General features: G+C 36.6%; 1 protein-coding gene across 17 annotated transcripts in view; it reads left to right on the forward strand.

The window, feature by feature from the left end:
• DLG2 (discs large MAGUK scaffold protein 2) overlaps window positions 1-19030 on the forward strand; it is a gene marked incomplete at both ends in the record, with an annotated part of 2113672 nt that overhangs the window by 1247733 nt on the left and 846909 nt on the right. For 5 of the 17 annotated variants that reach the window (XM_080704551.1, XM_080704562.1, XM_080704566.1 and 2 more), the window contains one exon: window positions 16143-16451. The exons of the other annotated variants lie outside the window; for them this stretch is intronic. In XM_080704551.1, coding sequence (XP_080560677.1) covers window positions 16143-16451 — 309 coding nt within the window. Of the gene's footprint in view, window positions 1-16142; window positions 16452-19030 lie in introns of those variants that run through there. 17 annotated transcript variants of the gene reach the window in all.

Consider the following 19030-nt stretch of genomic DNA (forward strand, 5'->3'; position numbering starts at 1 on the left):
AGAGATCAGCAATGCCACAAAGAAAAAGAAACTGTCAATTGAATGCCAAGTCAAGCATGGACCAAACCCAATGGTTGACACAACCCTAGATCATAAGAGCACATATTTTAGTTAAAGCTTAATTTAAGGCAAAAGTAATGTATCTTCACTAGATGAGGAACTATTTGGAATGAAGATGTTTAACAGCACTATTACATTTTCAGAAACATTGCATGATTTTTAAAAGGTCTTCTATTGGATCAAGATAGCAAAGGAGTATCAGTTCTTCCTATTTATCCTTGGAGAATTCTTTTTAAAGCAACAGTTATATTTGAACAAGCTCAAAAGCAATGGATTGAGAAATCCATAGAGGCATCTGTAAAGTACACAGGAGTGCAATTGGGTATGCAAAACTCCTATTCATCCATTCACCTGGATTCTATTGGGTCTCATCAGGAGCCTGTACTAAAGTTCTACAGCCAGGACTTATTATCAGATGCTTCCTGTTGGAAAGATTAGTTTCATTGTTTTTAATTCATTTTCTTTTATACCTTGGATGAAATTAGTTTCTACCTTGAATGGCCTGGGGCTTTCCTTTCCTGAGAGGAGCCTTGCCAGTCATGATATAATAACAATATCAGTAGACAAAGTTTATAACCAACATCCTCTTTAGGTTGACTCTTAATTTGCTTCCGGTAGAATGAGGTGTTCTTTCTAATGTGTTGCTGCCTAGTAAAAAAGAAAAAAAAAAGCTACCTAATAGACTGGCTGCAAAGAGGAAATAAGTTTCCCTGTGGCCCTCCATACTTTCTGCACAGCACACTACTTGATTCAAGAAGAGCAAGCAAAATTGTTGACTTCAGTGAGAAATTATAAAAGCAGGAAGGAAAAAACATCAGAGAATTTATTTTATACTTTTATTTACTAGTTGATGATTATTTAGGAAATTGCAAATAAAGTGATACATAATCCTTGCTTTATATATTATATCAAACGAACAGTACAAAAGCAATATCGGCATCTAACCTTCCACAGGAGATAAAATATTTTATCATTAATTGTGTGTAAATAAATTTGCACCAGATGAATAATCTCAAATGTATATGCAATATTAATGCCCAAGCTCCAACTGTAATATTATGATACCAACATCAATTTTGAAAACTGAGATTACAGGTGATTTGCAATTCATGGCTGCTTTGTTGGCCTATGAGTGAGATCTGGAATAAAGAAGATTTCTTTGAAAGGTCTCACAGTGGGCACTTTGGCACTTGGGTGAACAATACCACATTTCATTTAGCCCAGCAGGCCTAAATGAATACTCACTGTCAGGTGGCAAAAAAAAAAACAACAACCAACAATTCCACCCAAAGTGGCTGATAACTCATTTCTGCTTGGCCTTCTCATCAACATGGGCTTTATATAATTAGAGTTTGAGTTGTTTTCCTCAAACCCCCACAGTTTGACTCAGAGATTAACATTTAAAGGACTTGTATCAGCCAAATCAAGATAGGCTACTTATAATACATTTTTTTTTCATGTGTTTTGGAGAGAAGTAAAGGTGCAATAAGCAGCATCAGGATTTGGAATCAGACAGGCCTTGCTTTAAGTTGTGGCTTTGTTGTTCTGTAGCTCAATGGCCTTAAGCAATTACTTAACTTATCTGAACCTCAATTTCTTCATCTAGAAATGGGAACAATAACGCTTGCCTCTCAGGACTGTTGTAAGAACATGTAAATCTACAGATTTCTTGGAAGCTTAACAGTAGAAGGTTGCACAGGTATAGCGGCACATATCTTTAATTCTAGGACTTGAGAGTCTTAGACAAGAGGACTGCAGGTTTGAAGCCATCCTTGGCAAATTAGTGAGACCCTGTTTTTAAACAAAGAGTGTAAATAGGGATGGGAATGTAGCTTGGAGGTAAGATGTCTCTGGGTTTAATCCCTAGCACCAAAAAAAAAAAAAAATAGTAGATGATCAATAAATGGTAACTGCAGATGCTATGACAGAAACTATTCTACAGCTAGAAAAAAATGGAGTTTACATAAACTCAAACCTCTTTCTTGTGGCTGCAAGAAACTGCAGATGCTCCTAAACTTGTATGAGAAAATATAATTAAGGCAAAAACTATATTCATTTAGGCCTTTCAAGTTTAGAAAACCATTTCCATCAGACCTCTCAAAATCCTGATTAATCCTTTCCTGAGGAACTGTAAATAGGAACAGAGAAGGCAAATGCAAATTCTGTGCTGACTCCAAAATTAAAAACTTAAGTTCTAGGTTTACTCAATGTACTTCATCTTTTATCCACTTTTTGGTGGTGAAGAGAATGGCAAGATGTCACAAACTGATTTCTAGGGAGGGAGTATGCTGTATAGGAAAACAGGATAGAAGAGTGAACAGATCCTGGACTGAAGACTGCGCTTTGAATGTGGGGTCCACCAATACCACTTACCAACTCTCTGAAGTTAGAGATGTGATTTCATGGCAATGGGCTTCATTTTTCCCCTGCCTTGCCATATACACGAGGCTTCCATAAGTAAGCATTAAAATAAATGAAGGATGTAACAATATTTTTAAATACTATCCGACTCAAAGATGAGATGTTGTTTTGCACACGTCTTTTTATGCATGACTTCATTGTTGAATGAACCTCCATTTTATTCCGGGTACTACTCCTTACTAATGCTGACTGCTTCCCATGCTCATGTGAAAATTGGAGAGTCATTTTAAGCCTATTTCTGTATCTTAAGTTGGCACCTTATTTTTCACAATATAGAGAGTTTTAATAATCAAAAGGAATACATGTGTGTGAGGCACATTGGAAGTGTTCAGTAAGTATATATATATATATATATATATATATATATATATATATATATATGGGTGGTGGTGGTGAGGTTATATAGCATTTGGCCCAGGGAAACAATGCCTTTCCCTAAACAAATTTGGAAGCCAAGTTCAGGACCAATGTAGAATACTTACATTCAACTTAAATTAACTGACCTTTATGTAATGTTGCTACGAAGGCATTGCAGAAGTTTTAAAATCTCTGAAACTTACAATTAGGTTGGGGAGGGAGATGAAAAGGATAGATAGATACATAGAGATCATTGAGCATGCTTACTTGTCAGGCACTGTCTGAAGCACTTCATAGAAATTAACTCCTGTTATTCTTACATCAATTATATGAGGTAGGAGATGTCTTGCTTTGTAGATGTGGAAACTGAGGCACAGAGATTTTAAGGGACTTGCCCAGGATCACAATTAATAATGATCACATTTGGGATGGGAACCCAGAATTCTGGCTTGAGAGCTCATGGCTCATCTATTATGAATGAGAAAAGAAATGCATACATGCTCTTTGGAGCTTTATCACAGCATACATTCAGAAAAATGTTTCATTGGAGAGAAATATTCTGTTTCTGATATTTATGCAGCAATGAAAATCTGTTTTAGCTCTCAAATGGGCACAATAAAGAGTTGTTAGGGAGGGGAGAACACGCATGTTCCAAACTCTGAAACGGTTGAAGAGAGTGAGCTGAACCTAACAGTGACTTTAGAAGCCAGTCTTGTAACTACCATATCATTCTGCCTTTCCATTTACAAACTCTTACTGAAAGAACTCCAGATGAAGAAGGAGACGCCATAGATGAGCATATATGGGGTATGGGGGGTGGGGAGGAAGAGGAAAATTACCTCTTGAATGTACATTCATGACATATATTTATGAACATATCAATCACTAAGCCAAACATGAGAAGGAGTGAGTGGGGAAGGTTTAGGGTGAAAAGTGAGGAAGGGCTAAATGAGTGATGTCTGCCTGTTTACATCTACCATCTTGTACCCCATTAAGATGTATGACTACAGTGTATCAGTAATATATACATATATATATATACACATATATAGTACATATATATGTATATGTATATATATGAACTAATATAAAATTAAGAACATAAGCCAAAATTGACCATGTTATACTGTGCAAACCCCTTTCTATGTTAAATCCATATTTCTGTGTTCTGTTGAGAAACATTGTTATTAAACCTAAAAATGTTGATGGAGCAGCATTATTGGCTACGCCTGTTTTTAGCAACCACTGAGTGTGACCTTATAGACTCTGCTTTACTCTATTAAGTCCCTTTACTCCCTTGAAAGATGGAGTGTGCCGGGCGTGGTGGTGCACGCTTGTAATCCCAGCATCTGGGAGGTTGAGAAAGGAGGATCAGGGTTCTCAGACAACCTCAGCTACTTAGTGAGTCCCTCAGCAACTTAGTGAGACCCTGTTTCAAAATAAAGACAAAAAATAGGGCAGGGGTTATAGCTCAGAGATTTAATGCCCCTGGATCCCATTCCTAATACCTAAAAAAAAAAAGATGGAGTGATTACAACTTAGCAAATTATAGTGGCTTGTCCAAGATGACTCAACTAGTTAAGTGACAGTATCAGGACTAAAGTATGTTCCTTAAAATCATGTCTTATATTTTCCAAGCTCAATGCCTTTTACTAATGCATAATATTTATTATGATAGAGCAATGGAGATGGGAGTGAGGTGACATATGATGATGAGTGCTTACCAGGCATCGTGGCACATGCCTGTAATCCCAGCATTTTAGAGACTGAGACAAAAGGATTGCAGGTTCAAGACCAGTCTCATCAAATTATGAAGACCCTCAGCAATTTAGTGAGACTCTGTTTCAAACTAAAAAAACAAACAAACAAAAAAAACCCCAAAAAAACAAAAAACATAGGAATGAAGGTCTAGCTCAGAGGTAGAATGCCCCTGGGTTCAGCCTCCCCCCAACCAAAAAGAAATAAATAACTAAATAAATAGTATTCTCCCTACTCTTAAGTAGCTTATAATGTAGTATAAAAGACAAATGTGCCAGCCGGTGGTGGCACACATTTGTAATCGCCGCGCTTGGGAGGTGGAGACAGGAGGATCACGCAGGAGGATCACGCAGGTTCGAAGCCAGCCACACTGGTTTTAGAGACCCTGTTTCCACATAAAAAAAGTATAAAAATAGGTCTGGGAGTGTAACCCAGAGGTAGAAGGGTTTCCAGGAACCCCAGTTCCACCAGAAAAAAAAGATAATGTACCCGTATATAAATATAAATATGCCCATATATAATTATAAAACTCATCTTATTGTGACAAGCTCAAGCAGGAGATCCTGCACATTGTGCCTCTCTATCTCCACTTCATCACTGAGCTCACTTCTCTCTCCGAGGCCTTTTTGTTCTGTTGGATTTTAACCCTGTCTATGGTTTACTACTTCACCCCTAACACTGCCCTTCCTACAGAGTAGGCACTCAGTAAATATATATTGAATGAAATGAATAAGCACAAAAGAAAACTGAGGTAGATTCACAGAGGAGGAGATGATTAATTAAATGTGAATTTGAAATGCACTGGCCAAACTAAGGCCAATTAGGCAAAACTTTATTAAAATGTCAAGTCTCCAAGGAGAAGAGATCACTTAGCTGGAAGAGGGCCTGTCATTTCTGTTAATCCATACTCCTGCCTTTAGGCTAATCCATAGATAAATTACCTCTGACAAGTCAGAATGTGGTTTATTTTTAAACCAGAAAGATTGTTACCCTTTTGGTAAATTTAGAAAATATCCATTACAAATCATTTATCAGAAAAATAAGAGCTTATAAAACTTCGACTAATGAAAGATTGATTCGGCTTACAATCTCTTTTAAATTCTGGATGAAACAGTTTCCAAAATTCCTGGAACTTTGATTCAAGGGGACTTCAGTGGAATGGGCAAGACCACACTATATTCAGAGCAGTGGCCATTTATATTTTCCCATTTCGTTTCTGTGAACACAATCTATGCACATATGTAGGAATACCAATACCGATTTCAGTATCATGTATGGGGAAGAGAGGAAGTGGGAAGGGAACTATAGGGAAAGGTCACCAAGTGCTCTGTGCATGTGTGTGCCTATCACTCTGCACTATATTATGATGTAAGACTTCAATGTACCAATAAAAGTGTTCATAAAAATAAAATAAACTAGCTGGGCATGGTGACACATACTTGTAATCCCAGTATTTGGAAGGCTGAGACAAGATGATCTGGGTTTGTGGCCAGCCTTAGCTACTTAGTGAGGCCCTTACTAACTTAGTGAGACCCTGTTTGAAAATGAAGAATAAAAAGCCAGGTGTGGTGGAGCACGCTTGTAATCTCCGCGCTTGGGAGGCGGAGACAGGAGGATCACGCTGGTTAGAAGCCAGAGACTCTGTTTCCAAATTTAAAAAAAAAAAGTATAAAATAGGTCTGGGAGTGCAGCCTGGAGGTAGAAGGGCTTCCAGGAACCCCAGTACCACAACAAAATAAATAAATAAATAAATAAATAATAAAAAATAGGGCTGGGGGTGTAGCTCAGAGATAGACTGCCCCTGGGTTCAATCCTCAGCACCACAAAAAATAATAATAAAATACAATAAATATTTTTGTTGGCTCATTGTAATAATACAACATAGTGAAGTTCGAAGGGATACAAACTTCCACGTCCACAGTACTTGGTTTGTTCCTTCCGAATGCCACCCTGCTCTACTTCCCCCACCCAGCTCAGGTGCATAGTAGTAAGATTGCATGAGAGTGGTAATGATACCTGCATATATGGACATAACATTATTTGAACTGTTTCCTTAATCAGTGCTCTTTTTCCCTCCCCACCTTTCTCCCCTAAGTCCCTTTCACTTTCTCTTGGTGTTTCTCCTCGATTATCTAAAGTCACTTTTGCTTCCTATTTCTTTCTGGCTTTCACAAGTGAGAAAAACATATGACCCTTGACTTCCTGTGACTGGTCGATCCCACTAACCATCATAGTCTCTCCTTACATACACAGTGCTGTTCTTCACTTTTTAAAAAAGAGATTTTGTTTCCTTGATTTGTGACTACTCCCTCGCTCCTTTTCTTTTACTTCTCTCCCCACTTACTCCCTCAAGCCTTCAATCTCTGTGTCTCCCCTCCTTTTGTTCAGTCATGATTGGTTGCCCTAATGTTATTTTTGCATTCCTCACCATTCATGCCTTTTCTCCTTTACGGAGCTCAGCACTGGGGATAGGGTGCACCCGTGTCCCTCCTGGAACCCCCACGCTCTCCCACACCACTTTGAATGTGCCTGTTTCAGGCAAGTGTCAGTGGAGGATCCAGTATGCAAAGCGTGAGGAACTAGCCCAGAATGTTACATTGCTTAGGTGCCCAAGAGTATAGCAAGGGCGACTGCCCCCCCCCATTTAAATCAATACAATTTGAATATTTAAACTGACTTTTAAGTTGCTTAAGCTCAGAAGACAGCATATTAATGAATCGCCCACAAAGTTCAGTGTTTAGTACTTCTGTTTCCATGTTAAAAACTAAAGAAGAAATTAAAATGTAAAACAATAAAAACAACTATTATTTGAAGAATTTAAACAACTATTATTATATTAATAGTTTTAATATTAAAATGATCTAATTTAGCCGGGCTGGGTGGCGCACACTTGTAATCCCTGCATTTGGGAGGCAGAGACAGGAGGAACACGGAGGTTCGAAGCCAGCCTCGCTGGCTTAAGAGACCCTGTTTCCAAATAAAATATAAAAAATAAGTCTGGGAGTGTAGCCTGGAGGTAGAAGGGTTCCATCACCAGGGCCACAACCAAAAAAAAAAAAATCTAATTTGTGAAAACAATAAATAAAGTATATATGTGATGGGAAAAAGTAAAACAATAGAGTTATGTTACTTAACTACATAGATACATTGAGAAATGTGTCCTTAACCCATTTCACCATTTTGCAAAATTATGGAGTATACCATGTTGTAATATGTTGTACCAAGTTTTGTAACTAAGTTGACTATGATATGATCCTATCGAGGAGGTGAAAAACATGCAGAAAAGTACAAAACATTTATGAAAGAAATTAATGACATAGATAAATGGAAAAATGTGTTTTTGGCTTGAAAAAATATTTTTAAAATGTCCATACTACCCAAGGCCATCTGTATATTTAGTATATTTTCTGTGGAAAAAGAAAATGTCTAAAGTTTATTTGGGACCACAGAAGATCCCCCCAAACCTAAATACTCTTGAGAAAGAAGAGGGAACTTGAAAACCCTATATCACTTGGTTTTAAAACACATTACAGAGCTACATTAATCAAAACAGTGATAAATATAAACATATAGATCAATGAGATAGAGGTAAACTCACAGGTAAGATGGCCTTAAACAAGGGTAACAAGACTGCTCATGGGGGAAAAGATGCTTTCAACAAATAGTGTTGGAAAATTGGGCTATCTACATGCAAAAGAAAGAAATTGGAGCCTTATCTTATATACAAAAATAAACTCAAAATGTATTAAAGACTTGGTAAGAATTAAAACTGTAAAACTCCTAAGTGCACATAAAAGGATCAGCTTTATGACCTTGCTTCTGACAGTGATTTCTTGGATATTATGCAAAAGCATAGACAACCAAAACAAAATTAGACAAGTAAATAACATCAAACTTAAAATCTTGTGTGCTACCAACAGTTGAGAGAGGAGAAAGGTGGACTAGACCGTTTGCTGTCCCAAAAACACATGCCTGGGACATTTAATTTATAAAGAGAAAGGTTTACTTGTACTGACACTTTGGGGCTTGCAGCCCATGCTTAGCTGGCTCCATTGCCTTATGCTCATGGCCAGGCAGTTTTGGCTTAGCAAAACTGCTCACTTCATGGTCAAGGAGCAAAAAGAGAGGAAGAAAAAAGGGCCAGGGTACCACAGTCCCCTGGTGAGACATGTTCCCAGTGTTCAAAATACCTCCCAGTACCTCAACTCTAAAGGACACACTCTGCCATTATGGGGATTCACACAGACCTGTTAGAGACATTCAAGATCCAAACTGTAGCAAAGGGAAACTTGCAGAATGGAAAACAATATTTGCAAACCATATATCTGATAAGGGCTTAAACATGAGGTACTCCTATATCTCAATAGAAAAAAAATCATATAACCTAATTAAAAATGGGCAAAGAATTTGATAGACCTTTAGTGGAAGAGAACATACAAGTATTTAGTGAGTATATAAGAAAATATGCTGAATATCAATCATCATCTGGAAAGGGCAAATTAAAACTGTGAGATTTCATCCTATACCTTTTAGAATGATAATTGTCATAAAATAGAAAATAACAAGTGTCATTTGGAATGTGTAAACATTAGAATCCTTGTATTCTGTCAGTAGGAATATAAAATGGATCAGTTGCTATGAAAAACAAGTGAATGTTGCTCAAAAGATTAAAAGTAGAGTTCCCATATTATCCAGTAACCCTACTTCTGGGTATTTATTCAAAAGAATTGAAATCAGGATCTGGAAGCTATATTCATAGTCCTATGTTCATTGAGCAATGTTCATAATTGCCACGAGGTGAAAACAACATAAATGTCTATCCATGGATGAATGGATAAACAAAACATGTCATAATGAATGCAATGGAATATTATCCAACCTTAAAAAGTAGGAAATCCTATTTTTATGATACAGCATAGGTGAATATTGGGGACATTATGTAAAGAAAGATAAGTACTGTATGAGTCTGCATATAAGAAGCATCTGAAATAATTAAACTCAGCCAAATGTGATGGTACATTGTAATCCCAATACTTGGGAGGCTGAGACTGGAGGATTGCAGGTTCACAGCTAACCTCAGCAATTTAGTGAGGACCTCTGCAATTTAGTGAGATACTATTTCAAAATAAATGAAATAAAATTAAATAAGCCTGGGGCCACAGCTCTGAGATAGCCTGGCCTTGATCCCCAGTACCACACATATTTAATTAATTAATTAATTAATAAAGTTAGACTCAGAAACAGAAAGTAGAATGTTGACTGCCAGTATCTAAAGAAGAAGAGGTTGGAGAGGGTGATTGTTTAATGACTACAAAGTTTTAATCATACTAGGTGAATGAGTTCTAGAGATCTGCTCTACAATCATGTGCTTATAGTGAACAGTACTGTACTTCACACATTGAAATTTAAAACATAGATCTTGTGTTTTATATATTTTGCCATAAGTTTTAAACCCCAAAGAAGATACTTACTATGGATAATAATACTACTTGCATGGTTTAATTTGTAACTTGATTAGTAGAGAGATACAGGAAGTAACTTCATGCCTTTCTGCTCTCTGATATACACACATCTTTAGTGTCTGTGATTCAGTATGTTTTTTAAGTCTTAGAAGAAAATGTGACTTTAGTAGGTAGAGTTTGGGATTGTTTTCCTATTTTACCATTGACTATCTCTCAAATGGAAAAACCACTCCCATTTTTACATTATCAGCCTAAGAAAAGAGAACACTTAAAAACAAGCGCAACTGTAAAGAAATATAGCTTTTATAAATTAATATCTTGCTAAAAAGAATTAATACACTTATACCACTTAGCCACACTACCTGCTACATTGAGGCGGTAGTCATAAGAGCACACTGTTAATGTACATGATATAGAGTCATAAACATTATCAATCACTAAGCCAAACATGAAAAGGAAGAAGGGGGAAGGGAATCAGGTGGGAATTGGGGAAAGACTAAATGAGTGTTGTGTGCATGTATGCCTCTACCATGCTGTACATCATTAAGATGTAAGACTACAGTACACCAATAAAAAATAAAATATAAGATATAAAAATAAAAAATAAGTAAAAATGTTTATTTATTCATTTTACATCCAGAGGTAAAACACGGACTGGAATCCCTATTTTGGTATGATCACTATAAGATACTTTTGTCTTCCTTATTGCTTGATTTATTTTAATAAGTATTTAATACTTACTTTATGCTGAGTTTGGAGGATCCAGGCATGCACACAGAAAAGAATATTCTCTTTAGGTGATTACTTACAATTTGGTTTTATTGTTGTCGTTTTTGTTATTGTTTTGTTTTGTTTTGTGGCACAAGGCATTGAACCCAGGGGTAGTCTACATCTTATCTACATTCCCACCCTTATTTTATTTTTTTATTTTGAAACAGGATCTCGCTAAATTGGGGTGGGGGTTTCACTATATGCTGAAGCTGGCCTGGAACATGTGATCCTCCTGTCTCAGCCTCTCACTTACTATGTATACAGTCATGCATCATCATGCTTGCCTGAAGAATTTCTTCTTAATGCACCCTGGAGAAAAATGAGTAGAATTTAATTACGTGCAAACATGGAGCAGGGAAGGGGAATACTCAGGGGTCATATGCAAGAACTTTGTGCTGGTATCTGAGGCCTGTCTGTTTGGCAAGCACAAGGGAATGAGGTGAATATCACTAGTGAGAACAGCAGAGGCCAGATCCCACAGGGCACGATTAAGGGTTGTGTGTGCCTCTGTGAAGGATGGTGCCACCTAGGAAGACAAGGAGACCAAGAACTCTATGGACAGGTGGTAGACAGTATAGAACCTAATTGCAATAAAATTTTAGAAGAAGTCACTTTGGAAGAATTGGAGCAAGGGTGATGACAGAGACTGATGAAGAAGCCTTTTCACCAGTTCTGCAGGGAAGCACTAGCTGAGGCTAGGGTGGTCGTCATGGTGACTGAGAGAAATAGTCAACTCTGAAAGATATTCACATAGACAAGTATACAGATATTGTCGGGGTGTGACTTAATATGCTAAGGGGAATCTGGAAACCTTACAGGAGAAGTGACATTAGTTTAATCTTGAAGAATGAGAACAAATTTCTTATAGCAGTACAGTTCAGCACTTAGATTAAATTGCTAAAATATGCAAATTATGAATGATTATTACTTTTTTACTAGTGTGGTTTTCAGAATCTCTAAGAAATGTCACATAATTACTATTCTGATTTCTGTTACAGTGTTGCTAAGTGCATTAGAATATAATAAATCTACATTTCCTGAAAACTATTTTATAATTTATTCATATCTCTAATTCAGATTAACCCACTCTCTACCAACACCCATTCAAATCTAGGTACATTAGTGGAGATTTGGGGCATTTTAAAAATTTTGGGGTACTTCCTATTAAATTGTCTGAGTTAAATCTCTGTATCATTGTACATATATCCTTCCATGGTGAATTTTTGCTTGTCTCGTAAGATTTATGACTAAATTGGATTAAGCAGTTTTGAAATAATTTTAGAGTCTAAAATATTTTAAATAGTCTTGGTTCTCCCATTTTTTATATTCTCTAGGAAAAGTAGATGTGGAATAATACTGATTTGTTAACATTTAGAGTATCTCCAGATTTTTTTTTAATTTTTAAATCAGGAGAGATTGTGTGTAAGGCATTATGGTAACCTGTTATTATTTAACATATTACTTGGGCTGCTAAAGGGCTTCAGTTTTTCCGTCATTCCTTAGAAAGCACTTAGCTCTTCTTTTTGTAATTAATATTTTCATTTCCTATAGGCACAGAATGCCTAAAGGAAATTTTATCTGGAAAAAATTCTACATAGTGTTTTAGTGCAGTGCAATTTATTTAGTGGTTCATCTTTGCTATTTATTTTTATTAAGCAAATCAACCCAGGATATTAGTTTTAAACTCATGCTTTAAAACTTGTAGTTGTTCTACGGAGTGAGTACCAGGTCAAAGAGAGTTCAACAAGATATATCTCATTTGGGCATTACCCTGTGCGCCATCTGCCCATGCTAAATCACAATGATAAGTAGGATGTGTACTGGTGCATTGCTAATTCTTGTTTTACCAGAATTTCATGTCTTCTCATGGTCATTACAATTGTCCAATTATAGTTTATCAAATTGGATTACTGTTAATTTGTGAGTCTGTATCATAGTACAGAGGCCTAGCTGGTCATATTTATCTGTTTAAGTGGTCTTTCCTCAGACTTAGCTAAATGTCCTTTTTGAAAAAAAAAATCTTTCTTGTAGAGGGAGGAGAAGACAGAAGGTTGAAATGACTTAACATGTACTAAAGTGAAAAATAATTTTAATACAGTCTTTTAGTAAGCTCAGGGAAAGATTGTTAGGATCTTAAGTATCTTTGGAGGAAAGTAACATTGGTTATGCAACTAATCATATTTATTTATCTTCAAAGAAGTGGCATGCTGAGGTTATGAAAACAGGAATCGTATGACTCTTGTGATGGGAAGAGATAGCTCACCCTGAGCAGCCCATTCATAACAGATTTAGGTCCCTGTGAATATTTATAATATTGTGAGTAGTGCCCAGCCAGGAAATGTTCTGTCTTACTAAGCTGCACATGCCATTACAAAATTGTGATGGATGCACCCTGACTGACTTCTGACTGATTCTGATACTTGAGAGGCAAATGGGTGCGAACAGGTTATGTGTTTCCTGAAAATGCCAATGGGCCTTTGAGCTATGATATCTGCCTGAAAAACTAGAGACGCATCTATGGTTAGATAAGATTACAGAAAGCTGGATTTATCATCAGTTCCTGATATTCTCCTTTGGGAGTGATGGCATTGCCATATCACGTCAAGTCCTAGTGCACAGCCGTGCATCATGGTGACACCAGACAAGTCTGAAGCTCTCTAGGGCTTTGTCTGACCCAAAAGTTCTTTCAGGCGTTATCTCTTGATCCAGAATAAAGAAGGCAGAGAGAGAGAGAGAGAGAGAGAGAGAGAGAGAGAGAGAGAGAGAAAGAAAGAGAGAGAGGAAGGAAACAGAGGGGAGGGGAGGATTTCCAGCTTTTTTCTGAGTACTTTATAATGCATTTGCCTCAGTTTTACTATATTTAGGTATTGATATTAACTGTGAAAGTAAAAATAAAGAACATTAATCCTGTTATTATTTGCCTAGTAGTTCAAATATTTGTATTTTTGTTTGTTTGATTTGGGGCAAGTTTTTTTTAATATGGGCACTGTCTTACAACCAGCAAGAGTTAACCTTAAATTAATAGTTTATGTTTTATATCATGACAGAATTAAGTATTCTTATTAAAAATGTTAATCATAATCTTTGTGTCTTTATTCTTTCTTTTCAATTATTCAACCACCCAACTATACATTTATATTTGCAAAAAATATATTAATTGCTGAGCATGGTGGCACGCTTGTAATCCCTGCGCTTGGGAGGCTGAGACAGGAGGATCATGCAGTTTCGAAGCCAGCTTCAGCTGGCTTAAGAGACCCTGTTTCCAAATATAAAATAGGTCTGAGAGTGTAACCCGGAGGTAGAAGGCCCCTGGGTTCCATCCCCAGTAGCACCAAAAAAAAAAAAAAAAAAAATATATATATATATATATATATATATATATATATATATATATATATGTAAATTGCCTGATATGGTGTGGGTAGTGTGTTATGTTTGAGGAAAAATGCCCAATATATAGATCATGACTTGCCTTTAAACTTAAATATTGAGTCATTATTATTCCATAGAGATGTTTTGAATGCCTTCTTTGACAGGCATAGTAATTATATTAACCCTCCGTTCAGATGTTGGGAAAGGAACTTTTCATGGTGATAATATAGAAAGAGAAGAATTTTCTCTTTCAGGATTTTATAATCTAACAATGATTTATCCAGGGTGACCTTGTATCGACATGTAGAACGTGTTTATTGACCTTGGGCCTTGAAGGAGGTACCTTGCCAGCTTCAGAAATGCAGTCTCTACCTCCCCATCACCTGGTCAACTCACTGAGAAGTTAGGTTTGATGAAATCTGATTGCCTACAGATAAAATAATCTCATGTGATTATACCTTTGTTTCTATCTAGATCGCAACTTGCTTCTTAATCAAACTTATTTTTTAGAGATAGGTGATAAAAATAGATATTTTGACAATAAATATAGAAACTTTCAAACAGAATAAAAATTTAAGTGTGGTTATACTTAGCCTTTTTCTTCCTGAATGCACTGTGAAAGGATTTGGCAAGCATGCTTAAACTTTTTTAAAAGTTTCCCTTTTTAAAAAAGTAATTGCTCCCCGGGCGTGATGGTGCACGCTTGTAATCCCCGCACTTAGGAGGCTGAGGCAGGAGGATCATGGTGCAGGTTCGAAGCCAGCCTCAGCTGGTTTAAGAGACCCTGTTTCCAAATAAAATATAAAATAGGTCTGGGAGTGTAGCCCGGAGGTAGAAGACCCCTGGGTTCCATCTCCAGTACCACCACCAAAAAAAAAAAAAAAAAGTACTGTAAATTGGGTAGATTTCACTCTCTCTCTCTCTCTCTTTTTTTCTTTTACAGTGTAAGATTTTGAAAATTGTGTCTCTGGAAATGAAAATACTGGTTGCAGGGTTAGATATATTGTTCACTTTAAAATGCAGACTCTGTGGTGAATGTATTTGTTATGGTAAAGTATTTGAAAGGAAATCCTCAGAATAATTTGAGGTAAGAAAAATATTGCTTTAAAATAAGCCAGCCCATCACTTTTGAACCTCGAAAATTGCCTCATTTTGAGGAGAAAGAATTAATAACTATTTGTAGCATAAATAATATATGTTTGGGTTGTACTCTATAATCATGATTTAAAACAAACCCTCCAATTTTAAAGGACTCTAGAGTAATGTTATGACCTCAGTAATTTTTCAAAACAAATTAATGCTTTTTAGAATAAATATCAATCCTCTTATTTAGTTAGCTTCTGATTTGGTTTGTGTCTTGATAAATATCCATCCAGATAAATGATTCTTATAAAGGTTGAAAATTCCCTTTCCTGGTTAACTTTCTCATCATTATACATTGCTGATGCTATAGTGTTTCAGCCCAGATGCATCATTTCTGGAAAGAAGGGTCTTACTTGTTTGATAGGAAGTTCTCTTTCCTAAGGTTTGTATTTTGTGTGGAGCTTGGGAAGGAGAAAAAGAAAAGCCAGCATGCCAAACCGTAAGGAGTATTCTTTAGTGTGGGTCTCCTTCCAAAAAGGGTTTGCAGCACAGTGTACAGTCCTGCAGCCCAGCTGTGTGGAGCATTGATTGCTTCTGCCTGGAGCAGGGATACTGTCAAGTTGCTCAGTGAGTTGAGTCATCTATTGACAAAGAGCTACCAGCCCGCAGATAATGCTGTGCGGAGCTGCTCCGGCTGCTCCCACGGCTCCCACGATGCACTGCTTATAGCAGCTGTCAGAGATACTGAGGGATCCACGAGGGAAAAAGACTTTTACAACTGCCTGGAAGAAAGGGGTGTGAGGGAGGAGACATCCCCGTGCAGAGCTGACCTAAGGAAACAGTAGGCACCAGTGCAGTATGAATGCATACCTCACCAAGCAACACAGCTGCAGCCCGGGGTCGGATGGGATGGATGCCGGCAGGAGCGCGCCCACACTGATCAGGGATGCCCACTGTGCCTGTGGCTGGCAGAGGAACCCTCAGGGGCTCGGGTACAGTTCTCAGACCATGCCCTCCTCAGGACCTGGGGGCCCAGCTTCCAACAGGACCAAGCTGGTCACCTTGTGGGACAGTGTGCGGAAAAGCCCCCACAAGACGAGCACCAAGGGCAAAGGGACTTGTGGGGAGCCTTGTGCCTGCCCGCATGGCTGGTTCAGCCCGGCACAGGTGAGCCTTTTCCTTGTGACTTTGCCTGGAGCATCGTTAAGAAAGTTGTGTGAGGTCAGGGTGGTTTGGAAACTTTGCCGAGTCTTCTCTCTGACTGGGTACGCCTTTTTTTTGGGAAAATGTGAGGCTAAAGAAAACCTATCATTTCCACACGTGTTTGTGGGCTTATACCTCCGGGTGGCCCACGAAAGTCCAAGGATTCTGTGCTCAGTTTCTTTATGTGTCTTTTGGCCAGCTTCACCCTCTCCGGTCCTCAGATGGTTTTATTATTCTGTATCAATGTCTTTTAGCAGCACCTTTACTCGTGGTTAACTTTTCTGTCTGGCCTACTTTTAAAATTCTTATTGCTTTAAAAAAACAGAGAGAAAATAAATTTGAATAAAACACTTTTTGTTTCTTAAAAGATAAAAGAACATTTATTTCTGCAGCTATGGAAAATAGTGATTCAAAGTATGCCATTCTGAATTTGCTCTTTTAATGCTGTATACTTTCTCAGTTATGGAAAAGAAAATTTATTTGTAAAGTAATTAATTTTACAAATGAAGGGATAATTGGGAGCAAGATTAGAGTATGATTATACTTACAGTAAAATGATGAAACACTTAACTTTTTTATGAGAAGCAATAAGGTTACAAATATTACAAACTAAGTTCTTTCTCTGATAATGCATTTTTGAAGCAGATGTGCACATTTTTTTATTTCTAGCTTATTTTTGCCCCCAAACTACTAGCATTTTGCTAGAAATAAAATTAGCTCATTTTTCTGCCTCAATCCAAAGGAAAACAGCTTCCTGCAACTGTTATAAAATATAAATAAAATGCACCTGTAGTAACTGTCATAAATACAGAACAATGACTGTTCTTAAATATGCATTAAGAAGTAAAAAAGCTATGTTGGAGAAAAAGAATTTCAATTTCAATGTTGTCAAAATAATTGAGGAGTGGATATTGATCATGAATAAGCAGTCATGTCTGAGAGGTGTAGAGAACACTTTAATTTTATTAATAGTTTTAAAAAAGTACTTCCAAGAGTGTCATATATCATTAGCTCTTAATAATATAGTTACAAATATGTGAGCATGTATATAGCTTTTGATGCATTGACACAAAATTATAAGCTTTGCCTCCAAGAAATATAGCATCATAGCATCTTGATTTATAAACTAGTTCAGTTTGAAATAGAGCCTGACATTTAGAAATGCAGTTATATTTTAAAGTTATAAGGAATTCCAAACTAAATAAATAGTTTCTACAATTGTGAAGACCCTGTATACTCATTAGCAAATATATTCATCTAAAATTCTTTAGCTATATCTCTGTGTTGATTACATTAAACTCTCAAGGCTCATATAGGATAGGAAAACAAACTTACTTGCTAGTATCTAGCTTATATGTCTATTTTTTGCATGCATAGAGAAAACAAACTTGCTTTATTGTTGCAATTATTTTTATCCAGTATAATATAATATACATTTCATTTCATAAATTATAATTTCCCCAAACCAAAATCTCTAAATTGTTAGACTCTAAAAATCTTGGTACATTTTCTAACCAAGGGATGCGTTTCTTTTCCTTAAATTTTAACAAAGTCAGCCTCCTACATGCCTGAAATTTCTAGTTGTCAATGCTCTAAGAGATTGAAATAGACTCTCAGTGCTGATAGAGATCCAGTGACATATAAGGAGACAATAAAGCAAACAACCCTGACTTCCCATTACCTTTTTGTATCTACATTTATATATTTTCTCTCTCAGTTACATGTCCTTTATTATTGGCTCAGAAGAAAGTGACCCCAAAAATACTGGAATAATTAGCCCATATCTATTAGGGCTTCCAATGATGAGGCAGTCTTCCTTCTCTCCTGAACCTTCCAGCCTTTATCATCGTTGATGTATAAATGCCATGCTAAGTTCATCAGTCTCTCTCACTCATGTCTGTATCTAAAGGATATACATAATATTGCTTATTGATTTTAATATGTATTCCAATATATCTCTAATACCTAACTACTTGCATATAAGATAGGTTCATATATACATAAGTATATACATACATGCACATACATACACACATATAAAGTCTATATTATTCTTAATCGCTCAATGGGGAAATACTAGGTTATATATTAATATATAGAATATTTCTTTAACTTCTGAAAATAATGCTATAAGTGTATCTATTTATTTATATAAACATCTATAGAATATAGCTAATATTTTAAATATACAGAAATATCTAAATTCTATATGTCCATGTATACTATAAGTGTGTGTGTGTGTGTGTGTGTTGTGTGTGTATATGTATTTATTCATTAAATCTAAATTGGTTTTGAGAATTTTGCAATACTCTTTTTCTTTCTTAGTTTCACAGATATCCTGAGAAATATTGTAAAATCAAGAAGGGAAGCTAACAGTTCTAAACATTAGCATCTTTGACAAAACAGAAAGGACAGTGCATGTTTTAGAATAGCCCTGGGCCCCACAGGAGGTACAGAATGTGCCTGAGGGATTTGTTAAGCATCCGGGAGCTGGGATCTTGCCCTTGGAGATATTTGCTGTATTAAGTGAAAATCAGCAGTGT

The sequence above is a fragment of the Muscardinus avellanarius genome, assembly GCF_963383645.1.
Source record: "Muscardinus avellanarius genome assembly, chromosome: 1".
Classification (NCBI taxonomy): Eukaryota; Metazoa; Chordata; class Mammalia; order Rodentia; family Gliridae; genus Muscardinus; species Muscardinus avellanarius.